At 46.0% G+C, this 18810-nt stretch overlaps 1 protein-coding gene across 1 annotated transcript in view; it reads right to left on the bottom strand.

Annotated features, from left to right (window-relative positions):
- Window positions 1-17986, bottom strand: part of Fndc1 (fibronectin type III domain containing 1) — a 64755-nt gene extending 46769 nt beyond the window's left edge. The window contains 6 exon segments of the mRNA XM_048354558.1: window positions 1945-2062; window positions 3886-3984; window positions 4948-5154; window positions 13499-13567; window positions 14227-14313; window positions 17769-17986. Coding sequence (XP_048210515.1) covers window positions 1945-2062; window positions 3886-3984; window positions 4948-5154; window positions 13499-13567; window positions 14227-14313; window positions 17769-17916 — 728 coding nt within the window. The 5' untranslated portion in view covers window positions 17917-17986.
- Window positions 17987-18810: the final 824 nt, after the last annotated feature.

Genomic DNA, 18810 nt, shown 5'->3' with positions numbered 1-18810 from the left:
AACAACCCAGGAAGTATGACGGATTGAGTCTTTTAACAGCAAAAATTATCTCATCATTCAAAAGACCAAGCACAGATCACAAAAGGAAGAAGCAAACTGGGAATTAATTTTTATGTGGGACTGTCTCATAGATGGTGTGTGTGTGTGTGTGTGTGTGTGTGTGTGTGTGTGTGTGTGTGTGTGACTGTCTGTCTTCCTGTCTGTCTGTCTACCTGTCTTGCAGGTAGCTGTGGAAAGGACAATAGTAAGGATCAAAACTGAAGTTCAAGGTATTCTGCAAAAAAAAGACACAAAAGGATGCAATTCAGAAAAATCAGATACAATTTCCACAGACCCGGGAGGAAAAGAAACATGTGGTTTTGAGTAGATTCATGACTATGAAGTGGAGTAAAATGTGTGTAATCAATGGAACGGGATAGAGGAGGTGATAAAACAGTCCAGTGTGTGACTTTCAGGGAGATAGACTGAGTGCGACCAAACATGGTAATACGCAGAACCCCAGGCAGCAAACATCCGCGACTCTTTAAGAGTTGCAAATGCTGTTTACTAGATTCTTGTTCAATGAATTTTTTTCCTCATAGCATCTTTGCAAGAGAAAGTATTTGGTGCATTAAATATGTGCTACTTATTATATTTAATAAAACGGGAGAAGACTTCAGTAGAAGACTTGGCACAGCAATTAACAGCGGAGTTCCAAGAAAACTCAAGCCTTTGCTGGTTCTCAGAAAGATGTCAAGCCCCAGTGGTGATATCGAACACTTTGGCCTGGCGGAAGCTATATGTATGGCTACAGGACCGCTGTGATTCTTCTGAGGTATTTCAAAAAAGAAGACATAGGTTGTGTGTAATATGATAAGCGCTATATATACACACATATACAAGTTTACACACTTTCACACATTCTGAGCATGATATTCCATTAATTTCAGATTCCCCTTTCCAGGCTGTAGATACATTCAAAGTTTCACTCATACTAAGTAGACTACCCTCCCTTGTTTATATAAACTATTTGCTCAGTGATTAGACAAGGGAACTTTTGATTGACATATTTACCGGTAACCTTTTAGCATAAAAATTAGTTTAACCAGCCTAGTAGCCACAGCTCATGCCTGTAATCCTAGCTACTCAAAAGGCTGAGATCTGAGAATTGAAGCCAGCATGCACAACCCAATCCAAGAGATTTATTTCCAATTAACCAGTTAAAAAGTCAGAAGTAGAGGTGTGGCTCAAGTGGTAGAGCGCCAGCTTTGAACGAAAAAACTAAGCAAGAGTGAGAGACCCTAAGATCAAGCCTTAAGACAAGCACACACATGCACATATACACACACAGTAGACTACATACACACACGCACACTACACGCACCATATACACACTAGCATGCACACACACTAGCATACAAATTAGTTTAGCCTTATGATTTATTTGTCTTTAATTGCTATTGCCGATGAATATAAAAGCTAGACTAGCATGAGATTATGGTCTAACAGAAACTAAGGTGTATTTTCTAGACATCTGCTAGAAATGAGCTAAGTATGAGCTAGACAGAATGTTTTGCAGTTGTTGGTGTATGAGGCACTGGACAAATGGCCACATTAAAGAATGGCTACATAAAATTCCACCCTGCTGCTGTCCTTCAATAAGACACCTCCCGGTGTAGGTGCCACGCCCAAACAGGACACCAAGGAGACAAAATTAAATGGTAAGCAGGACAAGGAAGAGATGGAATCCAGGACATTCCCAGCAAGTGAGTAAGGAAGATGTGAGGTCCTACCGTGTACGCCATCCGTCCGCGAGAACTAGCGTGAGCTAGGACAGCGTGTGCACTGTTGAGCTGCAGAAGGCTCAGCACTCAAATAAGAACTAGGATCATTATGTATACATTACTCCTAGACCAGAAAAGCCCCGCTGCTCACACACAAGGGTGAGGGAATGAACCCAAGTACCTGGATGCAACAGCTTTCTTCTGCTTTTCCAAAATCGGATCCACCCAGGCCACCAGCACAGACTGAGACGACATGACGCGCACAGTGATGTCTTTGGGCACATCAAGTTCCTCCTCTTCTGAAATGACATTGGAAGACCCGAGTCTCTAATGACAGGCTTTGCCCTGACTTCCTCCGGCTCTATGAGTCCTTATTCACCCTGTATCATATTTAGATGGCTTGTATTCTATGTGAATCTGATGAAATAAATAGGAAGCTGAGCGATTATTTGGTCAGCGTGGAAAATCAAACTCTCCTGTAAGGAATGAACAGTACACTGCCTGACCCAATCAACACATAGACCAGTGCAAAGATACAGCCACGCTGGGGTATAAGCAACTCCGGGGTTTGCTCAATAGACACTGTAAGGTTCTGAGAAGCAAAACTTTTATGGAAAGCAAACATACAGAGGGGCTGGGTGCCAGTATCTCAGGCCTATGATCCTAGCTCTTTAGGAGGCTGAAGTCTGAGGATCGTAGTTCAGTCCAGCTCAGACAGAAAAGCCCATGAGGCTCTTAGCTCCAATTAGCCACAGAAAAAGCTGGAAGTGGTGCTGTGGCTCAAGTGCCCAGGCCCAGAGTTCAAGCCCCAGTACTTGTTTTGTTTTTTGTTTTTTTTTTTGGCCAGTCCTGGGCCTTGGACTCAGGGCCTGAGCACTGTCCCTGGCTTCTTCCCGCTCAAGGCTAGCACTCTGCCACTTGAGCCACAGCGCCGCTTCTGGCCGTTTTCTGTATATGTGGTGCTGGGGAATCGAACCTAGGGCCTCGTGTATCCGAGGCAGGCACTCTTGCCACTAGGCTATATCCCCAGCCCCAAGCCCCAGGACTTGTTTAAAAAAAAAAATAGATGGGGCTGGGAATATGGCCTAGTGGCAAGAGTGCTTGCCTTGTATACATGAGGCCCTGGGTTCGATTCCCCAGCACCACATATACAGAAAATGGCCAGAAGTGGCACTGTGGCTCAAGTGGCAGAATGCTAGCCTTGAGCAAAAAAGAAGCCAGGGACAGTGCTCAGGCCCTGAGTCCAAGGCCCAGGACTGGCCAAAAAAAAAAAAAAATAGAGGAAGACAAATTCATTTTGTATTTCTTTGGTGATTATAACATGGGATAAAAATTCTGGTTTAAAGAAATATAAGAACCACAAAAGTATTTAATGTCCTCACATTTCAGAATCTGTGATTACCAGGCAGGGTCAAATTCATATTCAGATATAAAATAAAATAACAATTTGCCAATTTCTTACCAGGATTTATCTTTATCAACAGAAGGCACTGTCACGAAGCTTAGAATTTTAGTTCAAAGCCCTAAAATACTAAGATTCACAAGTTGTCTTCAACCCTGCCTTGTAAGTCTACTGGGTTTTTAAAAAATATTGTGTTGGCTCTGTTTATTTTTGTTTGTTACATTTTGCAGGGACCATATTTCAAAAGGGTGAAGATTTTACTTAAAAAGGCTAAGGTGAAGCCGGGCACCGATGGCTCTTACCTATACTCCTAGCCACTCAAGAAGCTAAGATCTGAGGATAGTGGTTCAAAGCCAGGCCAGACAGGAAAGTCTGTGAAACTCCTATTTCCAAGTAACTACCAAAAAATCCAGACATGGAGCTGCAGCGTAAGTGGTAGAGCACTAGTCTTGAGCATAAAAGCTCAGGGACAGTACCCAGGCCCTGAGTTCAAGACCCACAAGCAACAAAAAGGAAAAATAATGCTGTAGTGCTTTCTTCTGCCTCTTGTGGCAGAGCTACTGCACGATGAAGCCAACTCAAGTACGGTGCGACATGAATCCCATCACAAAGAACACGGCAGCCTCGGAGTACAGAAGAAAGAAGTGTGTACCCAAAATGTGACCGGCTCTGGCCTCTTGCCTCCTCCGTCCCCATGGGGCTCGGGGCTGGGGGACGTACCTGCAATCTTGCGTTTGGTGAGGGCAGCCCTGTAGACTGGCTGGCTCTGCCCCTGGGAGTTCATGGACTGCAGGGAGACCACATACACCGACTCCGAGGCTGTGGACCAAAGAAGGAATGAGACCCTGCCCCAAGGCCTCATCTTTCGGTTAGTTACTCCTCCCTCCCCCACAGAGGTCGATCCTACTACTCTCCAATTGAATCAAAATTGCATTTGGAAAAAAAAACAAAACAAACATTCCAATACCAGAATGAAACTTGCACCCGTAAGGACTGTGGAATTGTGACACCCCGGTGGGTTCACAATCTGAGGCACTGCGGAGAGTCATGAAGGGTTGGCTACGGGGCCTACTTAGAAGAGGGAGGCCGCTGGGAGCCTGTTCCTGGGTTTCTATCTTGTCCTGGCCCCTTCCGATCAACCCTCTCTGAGTGGCTAGAGGGAAGTGGGGCACACCATTGACCTTGCCTCCGGACGCTCGGAAGCCCCAGCCTGAGAGGTAAGGAGCGCCCTCTCGGAAAGTAGCCTGCGTGCCATGGAGGCCTGGCGATCAAGACAGCCAGCAAAGGCCAGACAGCCCAGACTGGACCACGCACAGGAGGCCTCCGGGTCTCAGCAAATGTCCTCGTTGGCATTCCACGTCAATGCTTCCTCTCCCCAACCAGGGGCTCAGGAAGGGAGGAGCAAGGCCTGCTTTGAAGCTTCACGCAGTTGCCACAATGACTCCTCTCACTGGGATTCAAGGTCCAGGGCCCCAGAATCCAAAGACAGAGCCTCGAACAATACGACGATGAAAGCAAAGCCAAGAGAGGGAAGCGTCAGTCCCCTCTTACATCTGGAAAAATAATCTGATTTAGACAGCAGCCTTGTCCTGTCACTAATTACAACTTAAAGTGATGGAGGCCACGGCAGACTAGAACAAAAAAAACATAATCTTGGATAATTGTCATTTCTGCAAAATGACTAATACATCTCAGATCGTGTTCTTTCGTAAGTGAGCTCTAAATACCAAAATGATCGCCAAGCTCACCAAAGAACTGTATACCCAACCATCTTAAACTCACCTAGCTTTTTAATCTCGTGTGTCCGCTCATCTCTGGTGAGTGGAACGTAATTCATCTTCCGGCCACTTTCTCCATAGCCCAGAAGAAACCCACGAGACCTGCGTGGACTCTTGGCTCCGGACAGGCGAGGTGCCTTCCACGCCACAGACAGCCTGTCCTCGGAAGACCGGACGCGCACGCGCAAGGGCTTGTTGGGCGCTTCCTTTTCTTAAAGAGGACAGGACACAGACACCATCAAACAGTATACCGCGTGGGGTTTAGCCCTCGTGTACACCAAGTCCATGCAAACAACCAGCCTCAACAATTAGCTGCTAGCTTTAGCATCCATTTTCGGTAACCAGTCCCAGTAGGATCATTTTCCCCCAGGGTATCTTCCCCATCTTACAACCAATAGGTCTCAAGAACGTAAAATGAAAACACACCATGTGGTAAGGCTGCCAGACAGAAATCTTGGATGCTTCACAATGTCTCTTTTCATCTATTTCCTTTTGCCCCTCCCCCCAGCACTTAGTCCCAAACTATACATTCTCTGGCAACAGCTAAATGTGGATATAAAAATACAACAGAGACCCATTATGGGCTATTTTTATCTCTCCTTCAAAGGGCTTTATCACTGCAGTGTTGGAAAACACAGGCTCTCCTTACCTTTACAATAAACTATCAAGAGCTAGGTACTGACTTCTGTGTGGGGTCTGAACTTCTCTTCGGTGTGCAAGCCGTACCTCTCCTTCAGGCAAACCCTGGCCATACCACCATGGATGCTATCCTCAGTGTTTCTTGTTTTCTTCTTGGTGAATCAACAAGAAATCCTTTGGCCAACCTGGCTCAAGAAATTGCTCCCATTGATTGCTAGGTTTCTCTTAGCAGTGTGCTCTGGTGGCCATTGCCTAGTGTTTACAGATCTATATTAGCATCTAGCAAGAGCAGATGTGTTTGAGAACAACTATTACAGAGTACTGATACTACCTTGCCTTTTTCTAGCAGTGATATATATTCTAGCTCTTGTTTGAGAAGGCCACTGGATGAACGAATATCTCTCTAGTTGTGTAAGTCAGTTGCTTCCCAAATATTCTTCCTTGACCAAGTACATTAACTCCATTATCATTTCTGACTAATTCCATCAGACTAGAAAAATTCCCAGCTAAGCTAAATAAGACATCAAAACAAAAATGAATGGCACAAGCAAGTGTGAACTTCAGTAACACATAAATAATTCGCCACTGAAGTTGCTTTACCGGAAGTGTCAGACACCTAGTCCCCATGTCATGAATCTAACCAAAGAACCATCATCCTTCCATGGGTCAGTTGGAATTCTCCCATCAGTTATTGGGCACCTCATTCCCAAGTGCTGCTGGGAGAATAGTATCTGAGCTTCAACATATGATACAATGGAATAGTTCAGCAAAATGAAGTACACACGAGCCCAGGTGAGTCCAGAAGATAAACTGCTGCGCAGGAATGTCCTGCTCTGTCTACAGTTCAGCATCATCTCCATGGCCTCTCCCGGCAAGCATCGGGGAGGGCATACAGTGCACCCAGGACCCTCTGTCACTGCCAGGCCTTCAGTAAATTGTGGGATCAAAGTGGAGATTCACTCAAAGACCCTGGATACCGCCCCCCTCCCTTGTGGAGATGAGATCACTGAGGAAGAAGTGAGTCCCAAGGGTGAGGAACCTCATCACAGACTGCTGAGGTATCTCGCTGGGACTCTGGGCAGAGGCACACTAGGTCTGCCAGACGGCAGGAGCACAGCCCAATGGCAGAACAGCAGCTGTCCCAATGGACTGCACGCCTCCCACCACCCTCAGGCGCCAGCTCGTGTCCAGCCACTCCACCCTGGAGCTGCAGAATGGGCCAGGCCCACTGCACAGCTGCAGGGAAGAGGCAAGCTACCGCTGACAACGCAGCATAAAGCCTCTTCTAGAAAGAATGGGCTGTTGTCCTCCCAGCAGCTCAAGGCAAGGAGGAAATGGTTCCTCATCCCCCTCACTCAGAAGTGCAGGAGGAACCTGAATGCAACTATTCTGCTGCCCAATGTGCAGCTCCCATTTGGACCGACCCCTCATCCCTTATGCCCTCCCACCGGCCACCCAGACTCTCCTACTCAACAAGAATCTGGGTCTGGACATGCTTCCTGCAGAGTGTGAACTCTGCCCTGCCCAGCAGGCACTAAGCAGAATGAACCAGATGGTTTCCTCAGCGGGCAGAAAACAGATGAGAGGAGGACTCTGCTCAAAGGCTGCTCTCGTGACCACATCAAGTTCACTGTCTGGGTGAAGCCACAGAGCCAAGCGAGAATGGCATCGTTCGAACACAATCACTTCTCTCTCTCTCTCTCTCTCTCTCTCTCTCTCTCTCTCTCTCTCTCTCTCTCTCTCTTCAGATTGAGAAAGGCCAACCACATTTTTCCTTTCTTCTAAATTCTGGGTTATACACGCCACCAGGCATCTTTTTCAGATAATTTTTTATGATTCCCCCTTTCAGCTGATGTTCACTTAAGCAAACTCTCCATATGGCTCAAATTCATTTGCAATTAAGCCGTTGAAGTATTTTCTCGAAGCTGTATGTGACTGCTTCACCAAAGCCTTCCAAAACTTTCTAGTAAACCTCTGTACGTCTTTTATCTTGAAAACCGGAAGTCACAACTGCCAAGAACAGTCAAGCTCCCATCCACCAGTGCTGAGTGTATTGCAAATTTGGCAGAACACATCGCCTTGTTACTTCTTGGTGCGACAGAACTAGGTAAGGCATCCTCAGAGCTGGTGGGCAGCCGAAGATCTGTAGCAACTGTCACTCATCATCCACCGGGCAGGGCGGCAGGTAAAACAATCACCACCTGATCGAGGTAGACCAGGAAGCCACTCAGGATGAGGGGGATGCTCCTCCCGATTCACTAGCCTCGCAAATTATCAAACACTCTGAAGCTCTATGGAATCAAAATCTGTTCTTTACACCAAAGCAAACATTCTGCATGATGTTCTGCCTCTTTATGATTCTGTTAGTTAAATGTGAACATGTTTAAGTTGATCTTACTCAGAATCTAAATTCAGAGTCTATATCCAATCTACTGTGCTATGTTGGCTTATACCATTCTCCATGAACCTCTGTTTCTTCTAGACAAGAGTATGTCACGTATCAGGTTTGAGAATGTACTCCAGGTGGAGCGTCTAGTATCTCTAGTTGTGTTTGTGGTAGCCACAGTTTAGATGCTAAGGGCCCCCCAGAAGTCCATATGGTAAGGGATTTGTCCCTAGTGTGTTATTGGTAGGTGTGAAAGCTGCAAGAAGTGGCACCGAGGGGAGGTTTTTAGGACTCAGAAGTCTTGCCGATAAAGGGGCTGGTGACACCCCGGTTTCTTCTTTTTTTCCCCTGGGTGTCCTCAACCATGAAGAGAGAAGTTCTCCTCTGCCACAGGCTCCCATCACGATGTCCTCCCTTGCCACAGGTTCAAAGCCACAGGGCCAACCCAACATGGAATGCAGCCTTTCACACCGAGAGCCTTCTCCTTCCTTCATAACCTGATCATCTGGTGGCCGTTAGTGATGGAAAGCTAACACAGCGGTCATGACAAAAATGGAATCCCATGCTAATTGAAATGAACTCCATGTTATGGAAACAAGTGATATATCACAGTTGTAACCACTTTCAACGTCCTATGTGTATGTGTAGTTTCTATTATAGATAATGTTTTGTATCACCTTCCTATGTTTGTACCTACACTATCTCTGTAATCTTATCTGAGTATATTGGAAACCGTGTTTACTGGTATTGGAAGTAGGAAATTCAAAGGGAATACCAAATTTGAGAGACACAGGGTAAAAAAAGAGAAATAACTACAAAAGCAATACTTGCAAAACTGTTTGGTGTAAGTGAACTGAACACCAGGGGGGAGGAGGGAAAGGGGGGGAGGGAGGGGGGCATGAGGGACAAGGCAACAAACAGTACAAGAAATGTATCCAATGCCCAACGTATGATACTGTAACCTCTCTGTACGTCAGTTTGATAATAAAAATTTGAGAAAAAAAAATGGAATCCCTCTTCCATCAGACCTCTGACCCAAGTGGGAAGCTCCCTTTGGAACGTTTGAGTGTCCAGTACGCAGGGCCACTGAAAACCAGGTAAGAGCAAGAGAGGAATTATTACCCAAAATGCCCTTGCAGGTGTAAAGTGGTCTGTATCGGCATGATTGTTTTGGGCACCATGAGCTGGGAGTGTTATTTCTCATCTCAGAATATCTATTGGGATCCATTGCTCTAGGGTCCCCTCAAGGACTCACTGCTGCTGTCTGCTGGCCTCTTCCTGTGGCCCAGGCTGTGGCTAGCAGGAGGCTTCCATTCTCCAGAAGACTAAAAGGTGTACTCAGTGCATGGCACTGAAGTGTTCATGGGTCGTCCCAGCCTGAGGGCCCACCACAGGGGCCACAAAGCTTCCCACTGGGGGCCCCTACCCCATCTTCACAGGCTGCAAGACCAGGTCTTTGTGCTCACAGGCCTTGGTGCTCATTCTGTGCCGCAAGCAGCTACCCAATGTCCCCAACATGAAAAAAAAAAAAGAGGCTCTTTCATGCAATGACGTGGAGAAAGTAAGGAACAGAATCTAGATTTCTTTCTGCGCCTGCATCTGGTGTCGTCACGCTTGAGAAAAGCACAAAGAGCTAGAACTTTAGATAACCATGAAAATAGATGTGAACACACTCAGAACCAGAGTCTACTATGATTTTCGAGAAGACATTTTGGCAAAGGCAGGATAGCCGGATCAGTTGAGACTGTGGGTTCATGTTCCTGTGCAGGCCTAGGGCCTGACTCTGCTCAACTAAGCTACTCAAGACCTGCCCTCCTCCCCCCCAAAAATAAAATAAAAGTTAAAACAGCTAGCAGAAGTCCGCAGAAATGCTAGGTGAAATGGTAGCATGCCAATAAGTGAAGAGACTGGAACAGAACAGGAGGGTGCAGGCTTACACCCCAAGGATAAAAGCCAGGGATCCCCCACCGACACAAAGACTTTCCGACAGGGATAGATGAGCCACAGACAGGCGAGGAAGCCATGACTTCTGCCCTGGGCTTGCATTTGTTGCTTAGCGTATCGTTTCCGGATCCAGGGTTCTTGTTTTGCAGTCTCTTTCCTCCTGACCTCTAGGGTCCTGGCATGTTTTCCTTGGCGTGCTTCATCGCTGTCAGGACGGACCAGCTACCCACATCACAGTGCATGTCAGATTTCAAATCATCTGTGGTTATGTCCTCAGGTTAATTGTGGTCACACAAAATTTCACATGCTGAAGTGTTCCTCCTTGTGTCTCAAGATGGGGCTTTGGGCGAGGGTCTTTAAAGAGGTAGTTAAGTAGCTGGGTGCTGGTAGCTCACGCCTGTAATCCTAGCTACTCAGGAGGCTGAGATCTGAGGATCACGGTTCGAAGCCTGTCCGGGCAAGAAAGTGCGTGAGACTCTTATCTCGAATAAACTACTCAGAAAGGCACTGTAGCTCCAGAGGTAGAGCTCTAGCCTTGAACAAAAGAAGCTTAGGGAAAGCACCCAGGCCCAGAGTTCAAGACCCAGGACTGGTTAAAAAAAAAAAAAAAAAAAAAGGTACCGAAGTTTAAATGAAGAGAACGAGTCCTGAGCTAATTAACAGATGTCGTTATAGGAAGAGGAAATGTGGACACCCAGAGACGCCCCATCACTATCCCTGTCTTGTGTGAGATGCAGCCAGCGCAGTGGGCGGGGGACAAGGAGGGAGGCCTCCGGAGGCCCGAACTGCTGACCACTGAAGTGCCAGACTTTGAAGTCAGGCCCCACTTTACCACGTGAACCCCACTTTACCATGTGAACCTGAGATAAGCAGGCCCTGTGAGCAAACCCAGGACAAGCCCATTAGGGCCCAGTCGGTCTAGAACTCTAACCGCTGGGAATGCTTAACTCTGACCACCCCTAGAATGCCTCGAGCCCTGAGCCAATCAGATTTGTACCTGTGTCCTAATCTTGCTTGAACACCTGATTGCTGTAACTTTGTTTTTTGCCTTTATAAGCCCTGTGGAATCGTAGCTCGGGGCTCCCTCCTAACCTCCGCTGTGTCGGTGGGTAGGACGAGGCCCGAGTTGCAGCTCACTTGAATAAAGCCTTGCCTTGCTTTTGCATTTCGGAACATCTGAGTCTCAGTGGCCTTCTTGGTGGTCGTTTCGCAACTTGGCACAACACCACGAGAAATACTCCTCCCTGCCCCCTACCATGTGGTATCTTGTGATGGAAGCCCTAGCAAACTCGCAGGCGATGCGCCATCTTCCTTGCTTTCTGTGTAACTGGTTTTCTGGCCTGTTAGAATGGCAAGTTTCATTCGGGTGGGTTCCTGCCTGTAAGTTCCCCCAGTATCCGGGCACAAGTCCCCGTGGACTGAAGGAATGAAATACATAACTGAGATTCTATTTTTAGGTAAAGAAAATTGGTTCCAAATAGGTCAAAGCCAAGGAAAGGAGGCCTTGTGGAATCTGAATGGGCACCATTGTTTTCAGCAGAATGAATGAATTCTCCCTGGTTTCAAAGAAATCCCTGGCAGAACAAGAGCTGCCGTCAGCGGAGGCCAGGTACCAGTGCTGATGCTGCAGTTTCTAGGGTAAATCCCTTCCCGGGAAAGGAGGTATGCAATTCTGAATAGTTCTTTTGTTTAACAAAATTGTCTATTTAACCATTTCTCAGAACAAGAATCCAAGTTTTAAAAAAAGGCACAGGTGCATGCAGATCGGTGGGTAAAGATACATGTTACACTGATAATTTCTGATACATTGTTACTATTCTCATTCATAATGAAATGTAATACTTTTTTTCCTTACCCAGAGCACTTTAATCAAATCTATACATGTTCATGAGTTGTTGTTTTTTTTCATTCATTTATTTATTTACCACTTTGAGCCATGGTGTCACTTCTGGTTTCCCAGTGGTTAATTGGAGATAAGTGTCTCTCAAACTTTCCTGCCCTGGCTGGCTTTGAACTGCCATCCTCAGATCTCAGCCTCTTGAGTAGCTAGGATTACAGATGTGAGCCACCAGTGCCTGGCTTGTTTTATTTTTTAAGTTCTGACTGATATCATATGCTGCTAGCATTTTCTTCTAGTGTAATTTTTGAATCGTGATAGGGGCAAATGGAGCTTCATGCATTCCTACAGAGTGCCTTAGCAAGCAGTGCCAACAAAAGAGGTTAAATAACCTCCTAGTACATAAACCCAGTAATGAGCTGGGACATGACTCTTTCCAACTCCCAAACAACATTTCCGTAAGTTTTCCTATTGAAAGAGATCACACATACACATGTGTGCCCACACACAGGTGTGCAAGGTATATACACCCAAGCTATTCTATTTTATTACTATTTATTGCTATTGATCTCTTGTATCTATTTTGTAAGTGAAAAAAAATGCCCCACGTATATGTGTATATGTATAGGGAAAAGATGGTATATAGAGAATTCAGTATTACCTGCAGTTTCCAATAAGCAGGTCTTGGAGAATACTCTACAGATTAAGGAGCATTACTGCACTTAACTGTGTTTTCTTGGTTTGATCCTTGGCCTCTCTCTCTCTCTCTCTGTCTCTCTCTCTCTCTCTCTCTCTCACATCCTTATTACTCATTCACTCTCTGTACTTCAAATGACTCCTAAATCATGTCTACATCTTTCTCTCTTCCCCAACTTCCACTGCTTCAACTCCAATCACCTACACTGACCCCACATCCAACATGCTGAGCGCATCTGACCTCTCGCCACTCCCAGTTTCTTTTGTGGACTGCTTTCTTCTTCCAGTCCTGTCATACAGAGCCAAACTCATTTCAGAAGCCTGTTACAGTCATTCACCAACATACTCACCTTCCTTTAACAAGAACACCTGGTAGATGTGTTCAGTCACATGGTATGTTGAAATAAATCATAGCTCCCCGCCATATTGCATTGGGGACATTGTCCAACCACATTCTGAATTGAGTGCATTCACTAGGCATTGTTGTTTCTTTTTTTACCATCAATTAAACATGTCCAAGAAACTACACGCCAGAAATGTCTATAAGTAAAACAATATGACCAGACACGTCACACAATAAAACACATACATGTACAAATATGGAGCCAAGATGGAAAGCAAGTTACCTAATGTGTCATAAAACATCCTGAGGTGATCAGAAAAGAGAACGAGACTGAGGCAACATAGTAGCCAATGCCAGCCACAGTGTGAGGAGTCCCGTGCATTTATGCCACTCACAGGGAAAGGCCAGTAGGACCACCTCGATCACCATACTTGCCTATCCGCAGGTGACAGTGCCCCAAGATGTACACACAGATGCTCCCTCCCTCACGACCACCCTGCCGTGGCACAAAAGAACATCAAACAACAAGCAACACTGGCTGCATTCTGGGCTGTGGGGTGCGGAGCCGACGGACTGAGACCGGATGGTACGTGTGTTAATTCAGCGATGGGGATGAGATGAAGGTTTGTGAGCACATGTGTGTGACAGAAGCACAACCCTCTTGTGAGCCGTTGCTTCAGTGAAGACACGAACCAACGAGCAAGTAGTACCTGTGCGGGTCTCATTAAACGGTCCTGGACCCTTAAGGGGAAAATCATCAATCTTGATCCATTCACCTCCTGAATTAGGGAAATGCAACTGCATAGTTAGAAACATGGCCTACTGGGGTTTCTGTATTTCACTACATCCGTAATGAATACATCAAGGTTCTTTTCGACAATCTTCAAAACGACTTCTTTGGGGCTGGGAACATGGCTTAGCAGTAGAGTGCTTATCTAACATGTATGAAGCCCTGGGTTCGATTCCTCAGCACCACGTAAACAGAAAAGGCCAGAAGTGGTGCTGTGGCTCAAGTGGCAGAGTGCTAGCCTTGAGCAAAAGGAATCCAGGGACAGTGCTCAGGCCCTGAGCTTAAGCCCCAGGACTGGCAAACAAAAACAAAACAAACAAAAAAAGATTCCTCCAGCCACAGCTGTGACTCCATACCTAGACTGTAAGGACAACATATACTTGGAGTTTATTTTTTTATCTGCAAGTTTGGAAAAAATATGGACTAAATTCTAACAAAACTACTGGGTTTTGTGGTTGTTGCTTTGTTTTGCTTTTTAAAAGCAAGTAAGTCTTCCAGTTTTCCATATATAGCTTGCTATAGAAGACTAAAAGGATTCTTATTCAGGAATCCTCTAATAATTCTAAATTTACAGTAGTGACAGGAAGGAGCAAGGATGGCGGGGGTCTCTCCTAACCTGAGTAGTCTGAAATTCTAGGTCAGACTTACCGGGCGGGCTTTCAGCTCTGTAAACAGGTCGGCTCACTCCACTGTGGTTTTCTGCAGTAACCAGCACAAAGTATACTACCCCCGGCTCTGAAACACACGGTTCATGTCAAACCACCATTGCACATCTCCCAGAATGACACACTTCCAGTCACTCACTACCTCTCCTAGATCAGTCATAACCAAATAATCCTGAATTAGGTGACAAGTCGAATGGCCGCCTATGTGACTTTCATGAAAATCCTCTACCACCTTCTTATGTACCTGAAATGAACCCAATCCAAAGAATCCCATAGTTAGCACAAGTACAGGCCATGTGAAATAATAAATCTGGAATCATATGCAGTCCATAAAAGGGGCTTTTAAAGCTTTTAATATAAGATCAATGTAGGAATTAGGAAGTCACAGTCTACTAATTGGTATCTGGAATAACAGTGTCTGAAACGACAAGTATTTCCACATGGAAATCTCTGAGAGCAGGGGATGAAGGCAATTTCAAACATAGCACATGGGAAATCTTGGTTATACTACATCAAGCTTCATGAAAATTCTTATTCACAGTAAAATGTTTCCTAAGCTCTGTCTACATATTGGTTTTGACCACTTCAACACAAAGCTAGAAAACAATAGTTCCTAGAGTCTTGAGAATGCTAATCTGGAAATAACGCGGCCTTTTTACTTCATGACTTTGGTCCCAGGGTCAAGTCCAATAGCAGGTGCCTCAGGCTGAACTCCTGAAGTGGTTGGGCTACACGGTCAGCCAAGAGACCATGCTACAAAGAGGATGCGCCCGGGTGACTGAGGGCTGGCGCGGGCAGAGGCTGCTCTGCCAGGGAAGCGCGTGGCCGTGGCAGGTCACAAAGCCAGGAGCACCTCTTTAACAAGATCTCATCCCGTGCTCAGCCAGCCTTGTGCTGGGACAGCCACTGAGCAGCCGTCCCCCGGGGAAGCCACCGGCCTGAAGACCGGTGTGACTTCTCTCTGAGAAGCAAAGGCCTGGCGGTACTTGGGGTTTGGCACACCCTGCCCCACTCGCGGAAAAATGCTCCAGGTTCTGATGGAAGGCTCACGCTCACCTCCCCAGGCACTGGCAGAACTCTGAGCTAGCTTGTGTTTCCAGGGAATGTGGTGCGCGTGTCTCTGAGTCCCCTCGTTAACTCGTAGTCACTTGGGAGGTACTATTTAGTTTGTGGTGAATGTGTGGCTCTTCCACGTGTTTTTTCCTCTCTGCAGCAGGCATAGCAACCCCAAATTAGAGCAAATATGGACGGTGTGCAGGCCTTCAGTCTGCTAGGATCGCCCTCTAACCTCCCAGCTGGACTTTGTGGGACCATAGTGGCACAGAGGAGGTTTAGCTGAATCTGGAAGGGAGGCAGTCTCGGCCTCTTCCCCTCCCTCTGGTGCACTTTGTGCTCTTGTACTCAGAAAACATAATCTCCCATTATAGGAGATGAAAGAAGTCGGGGGTGGGGGCTAAGCTGGAGCTACGAGCTCATTACGATCTGCTCCAGGATCAGAAGGCAAACTTGACCCAGGAAACACCCGGTTTTCTCTATGCTGGCTAGATAGATCCCTTTGGGTTACATTTGATCCGTGTGCAGTTAGATCCTGAAGGTCACACCCATGGAGTGCCAGGCTCCGCGCCAAAGCCCACCACCACCTGCAGCTGCCCTTAAAAGATAGACATTGAGGCAGATTTTAAAAAGCTCCCAACCCCCAGCATCAAATTCAACTGAAATTGAAATCAGTGAAAATGTGACACGTCATGGCTAACCATGACCTTCTAGATACATTTTTTTTTTTTTTGGTGTGCCAGTGATGGGGCTTGAACCTAGGAACTGAGTACTGTGCTCAAGACTCATGCGCTACCACTTGAGCCACAGCTCTACTTCTGGCCTTTTTTGAGTGCTTAATTGAAGTTAAGAGTCTCACGGACTTTCCCTGTTCAGGCTGGCTCTGAATCACATTCTTCAGATTTCAGCCTCCTGAGTAGCTGGGATTACAGGCGTGAGCCACCAATGCCCAGCTTGGACATAGACTTTGATGGGGTCTATTAAAGTTGGCCTTTGAGTAAAAGGGCATTAGAGGCTCGTGCAATTAAAAGAAAATCTGCATATCATTTATGCCTCTTAAGTACTAAAAGCCTGCCGTTATCCAGAAGCTTTACCGACACATAAGCAGTCCAATAACACATAGTTGTGTGCTGTGCACATGTATAGGGTAAAAGAGAAATGAGAACTAGGAGATATCACTCTGTGTGCGTGTGTGTGTGTGTGTGTGTGTGTGTGTGTAAGAGAGAGATGGTACGGCTGGGGCTTGAACTCAGAGCTTGAGCACTATCCTTTCGCTTTTTCACTCAAGTCTGATGCTTTACCACTTCTGGTAGTTTATTGGTTCATTGGAGATGTGAGCCTCTCAGATTTGTGTGCTGGGGCTGGCTTTGAACCAGGATCTCCAGATTTTAGCCTCCCGAGCGGCTGGGATTACAGGCTTGAACCGGGCTGGGAGCTCACTCTTCACTGGCACAGAGTTTCCTAGGGAGATGCACTGTAGAACTGAAAGAACCCACAGCGGCCTTGTATGTGGGTGTTCACAGCGCTGGCATTTGCTCACCAGTGTGGCGGCGGGTAGCTACAGCGTTACGCCGTGCAGAGTCACTGCTGTGACGTCTCTACAGTCAGGGTTGAAGGCTCAGTCTCTAATGTGGTTTATGTCTTGCTCTACTGAAAAGGTTCATGTATGGCTCATAAGCATTTGCACATAATGGTTTGACAAAATGTAACTTTTTATAATAGATTTGAGTATATTTTAGGTAGCAAATGTTAACTTTAAACTATTATCCACATATACTTTGTGGAATCATAATATATGCAACATTTTTTGTGTGTGTGTGCCAGAAGTTGGGCTTGAACTCAGGGCCTCATGATCTTACTTAGCATTTCCTGCTCAAGGCAAGCACTCCATCACTTGAGCTACACGTTCACTTCTGACTTTTTGTTAGTCAATTGGAGATTCGAGTCTCTTATATTTGTCTGCTCAGGCTGGCTTTGAATCAAGATTCTCGCATCTCAGGAATAAGCAAACCAGCACCCTGCTATATGCAACTTTAAAAAAAATCACTTTTTGAAGTCCCTGGGCTTTGCAGTTCTATAAGTTTATTTCAAATGTTGAAAATCTAAAAAAAAAATCCACACATAAATGGGCCTGTAAGTTACACACTAGAAATTTCCAGACTGAGATACTAAATTATCTAATAGTCAAGCTCTTATAGGCAAAAAAAAAAAGGGGGGGGGATCAACCTATTTTACCCGGAAAATCAGAATTCCTTGGCATTCCGGTTTGGAGAGAGGGATGACTGCGTTTGTACGCGTGCAGGGGAAGGAGAGACAAACGCATGGAGGGACAGGGGGACATCTGCTTGACAATGGCCTCGTGAGGAAAGCCTCAGAACTTGACCTCTCATTCCCAGAGAGCGCCAGGGGCCCTGAGCTGGCCCCCCAGGAGCGGCTACCCGGGGCAGGGGACAGGGGCTTGACGTCACTTACCCACATCCTCAATAAGGAAGGAGTATGTCTCCGCATTCACCTTGACGTACTTAAGACTTTTCAGGGACTCCCCATAGGCAATGTTGTACTGCTCCACGGCTCTGCCGGTGGCATCTTTGGGCGGGTCCCACGTGACTTTCAGACCCATTTTAGTGGACAGCAGTTTCACGTGTCTTGGCTTCAGTGGGTGGTCAACTATGCAAACAGTGCAACTATCAACTTACGGTAATGGCAGGGGTGGGGGAGGCGTCTTTGCATGTTCCCTGATATGGTTAGCGCAAACCCCAAAAAGCAAATGACATTTAATCTGTCTGCAGTCATGTTTGCACATCGGTACAGTATGAGAACAAAACAAATAGACAGAACCCACAAATGTTGTGTATTTTGGATAACCGTGGGTGGCAAATTTAAACCAAACGGGAAGCAAATCAAAACAAACTCTCCTTCTCCTCTGCCTCTGCCTCTGATAGGGCAGGGCTAGGAGACAAAGTCCTGATCTCACGTAGTCTCCAGAGTCATTTGAATATTCAGTGAGTACTAAGCATTTTTCATGATAAATGGAGTACTGAGCACTTTGCGTGGTAAGTTGGACAATCTACACACGTCGGAGGAGAATAGCCTACATGTCAGGATAAGGAAGAACAGCCCTGCATCCACAGGTCTGAGATAAGCAGATGTGCTCATTTCTATAAAGAAAGCAAGCCAGGAACACAACCATCATAAATGTTGGGGAAGTGGACCTCTGGTCTTAGTCTCATAAATTGATTGAAATGTTTCCATATTTTACACCAAAGGAAAACAAATAAACAATTGTTACACCTTCAGTTGTATAATCTTCTATCATGAGGTTCTAAAAAAATTCTTAACTTGCAAAATTAAAGGTGATACATAATAATGTTTCAGACAAGACGTGTCAACCAGCCATGCAACAGATAGGGTCAGGTGAGATATTCAGACAACCACAGACACGTTCAGCCAATTTGATCTGCAAATGACTATTCAAGGATGTGAAGCACAGTTAGGAAAGAACAAAAAAGTAGCC

This window comes from Perognathus longimembris, chromosome 9 (assembly GCF_023159225.1).
Source record: "Perognathus longimembris pacificus isolate PPM17 chromosome 9, ASM2315922v1, whole genome shotgun sequence".
Taxonomy (NCBI): domain Eukaryota; kingdom Metazoa; phylum Chordata; class Mammalia; order Rodentia; family Heteromyidae; genus Perognathus; species Perognathus longimembris.
The sequence above is the reverse complement of the archived record's forward strand: the minus strand, read 5'-3'. Positions and strand labels throughout refer to the sequence as shown.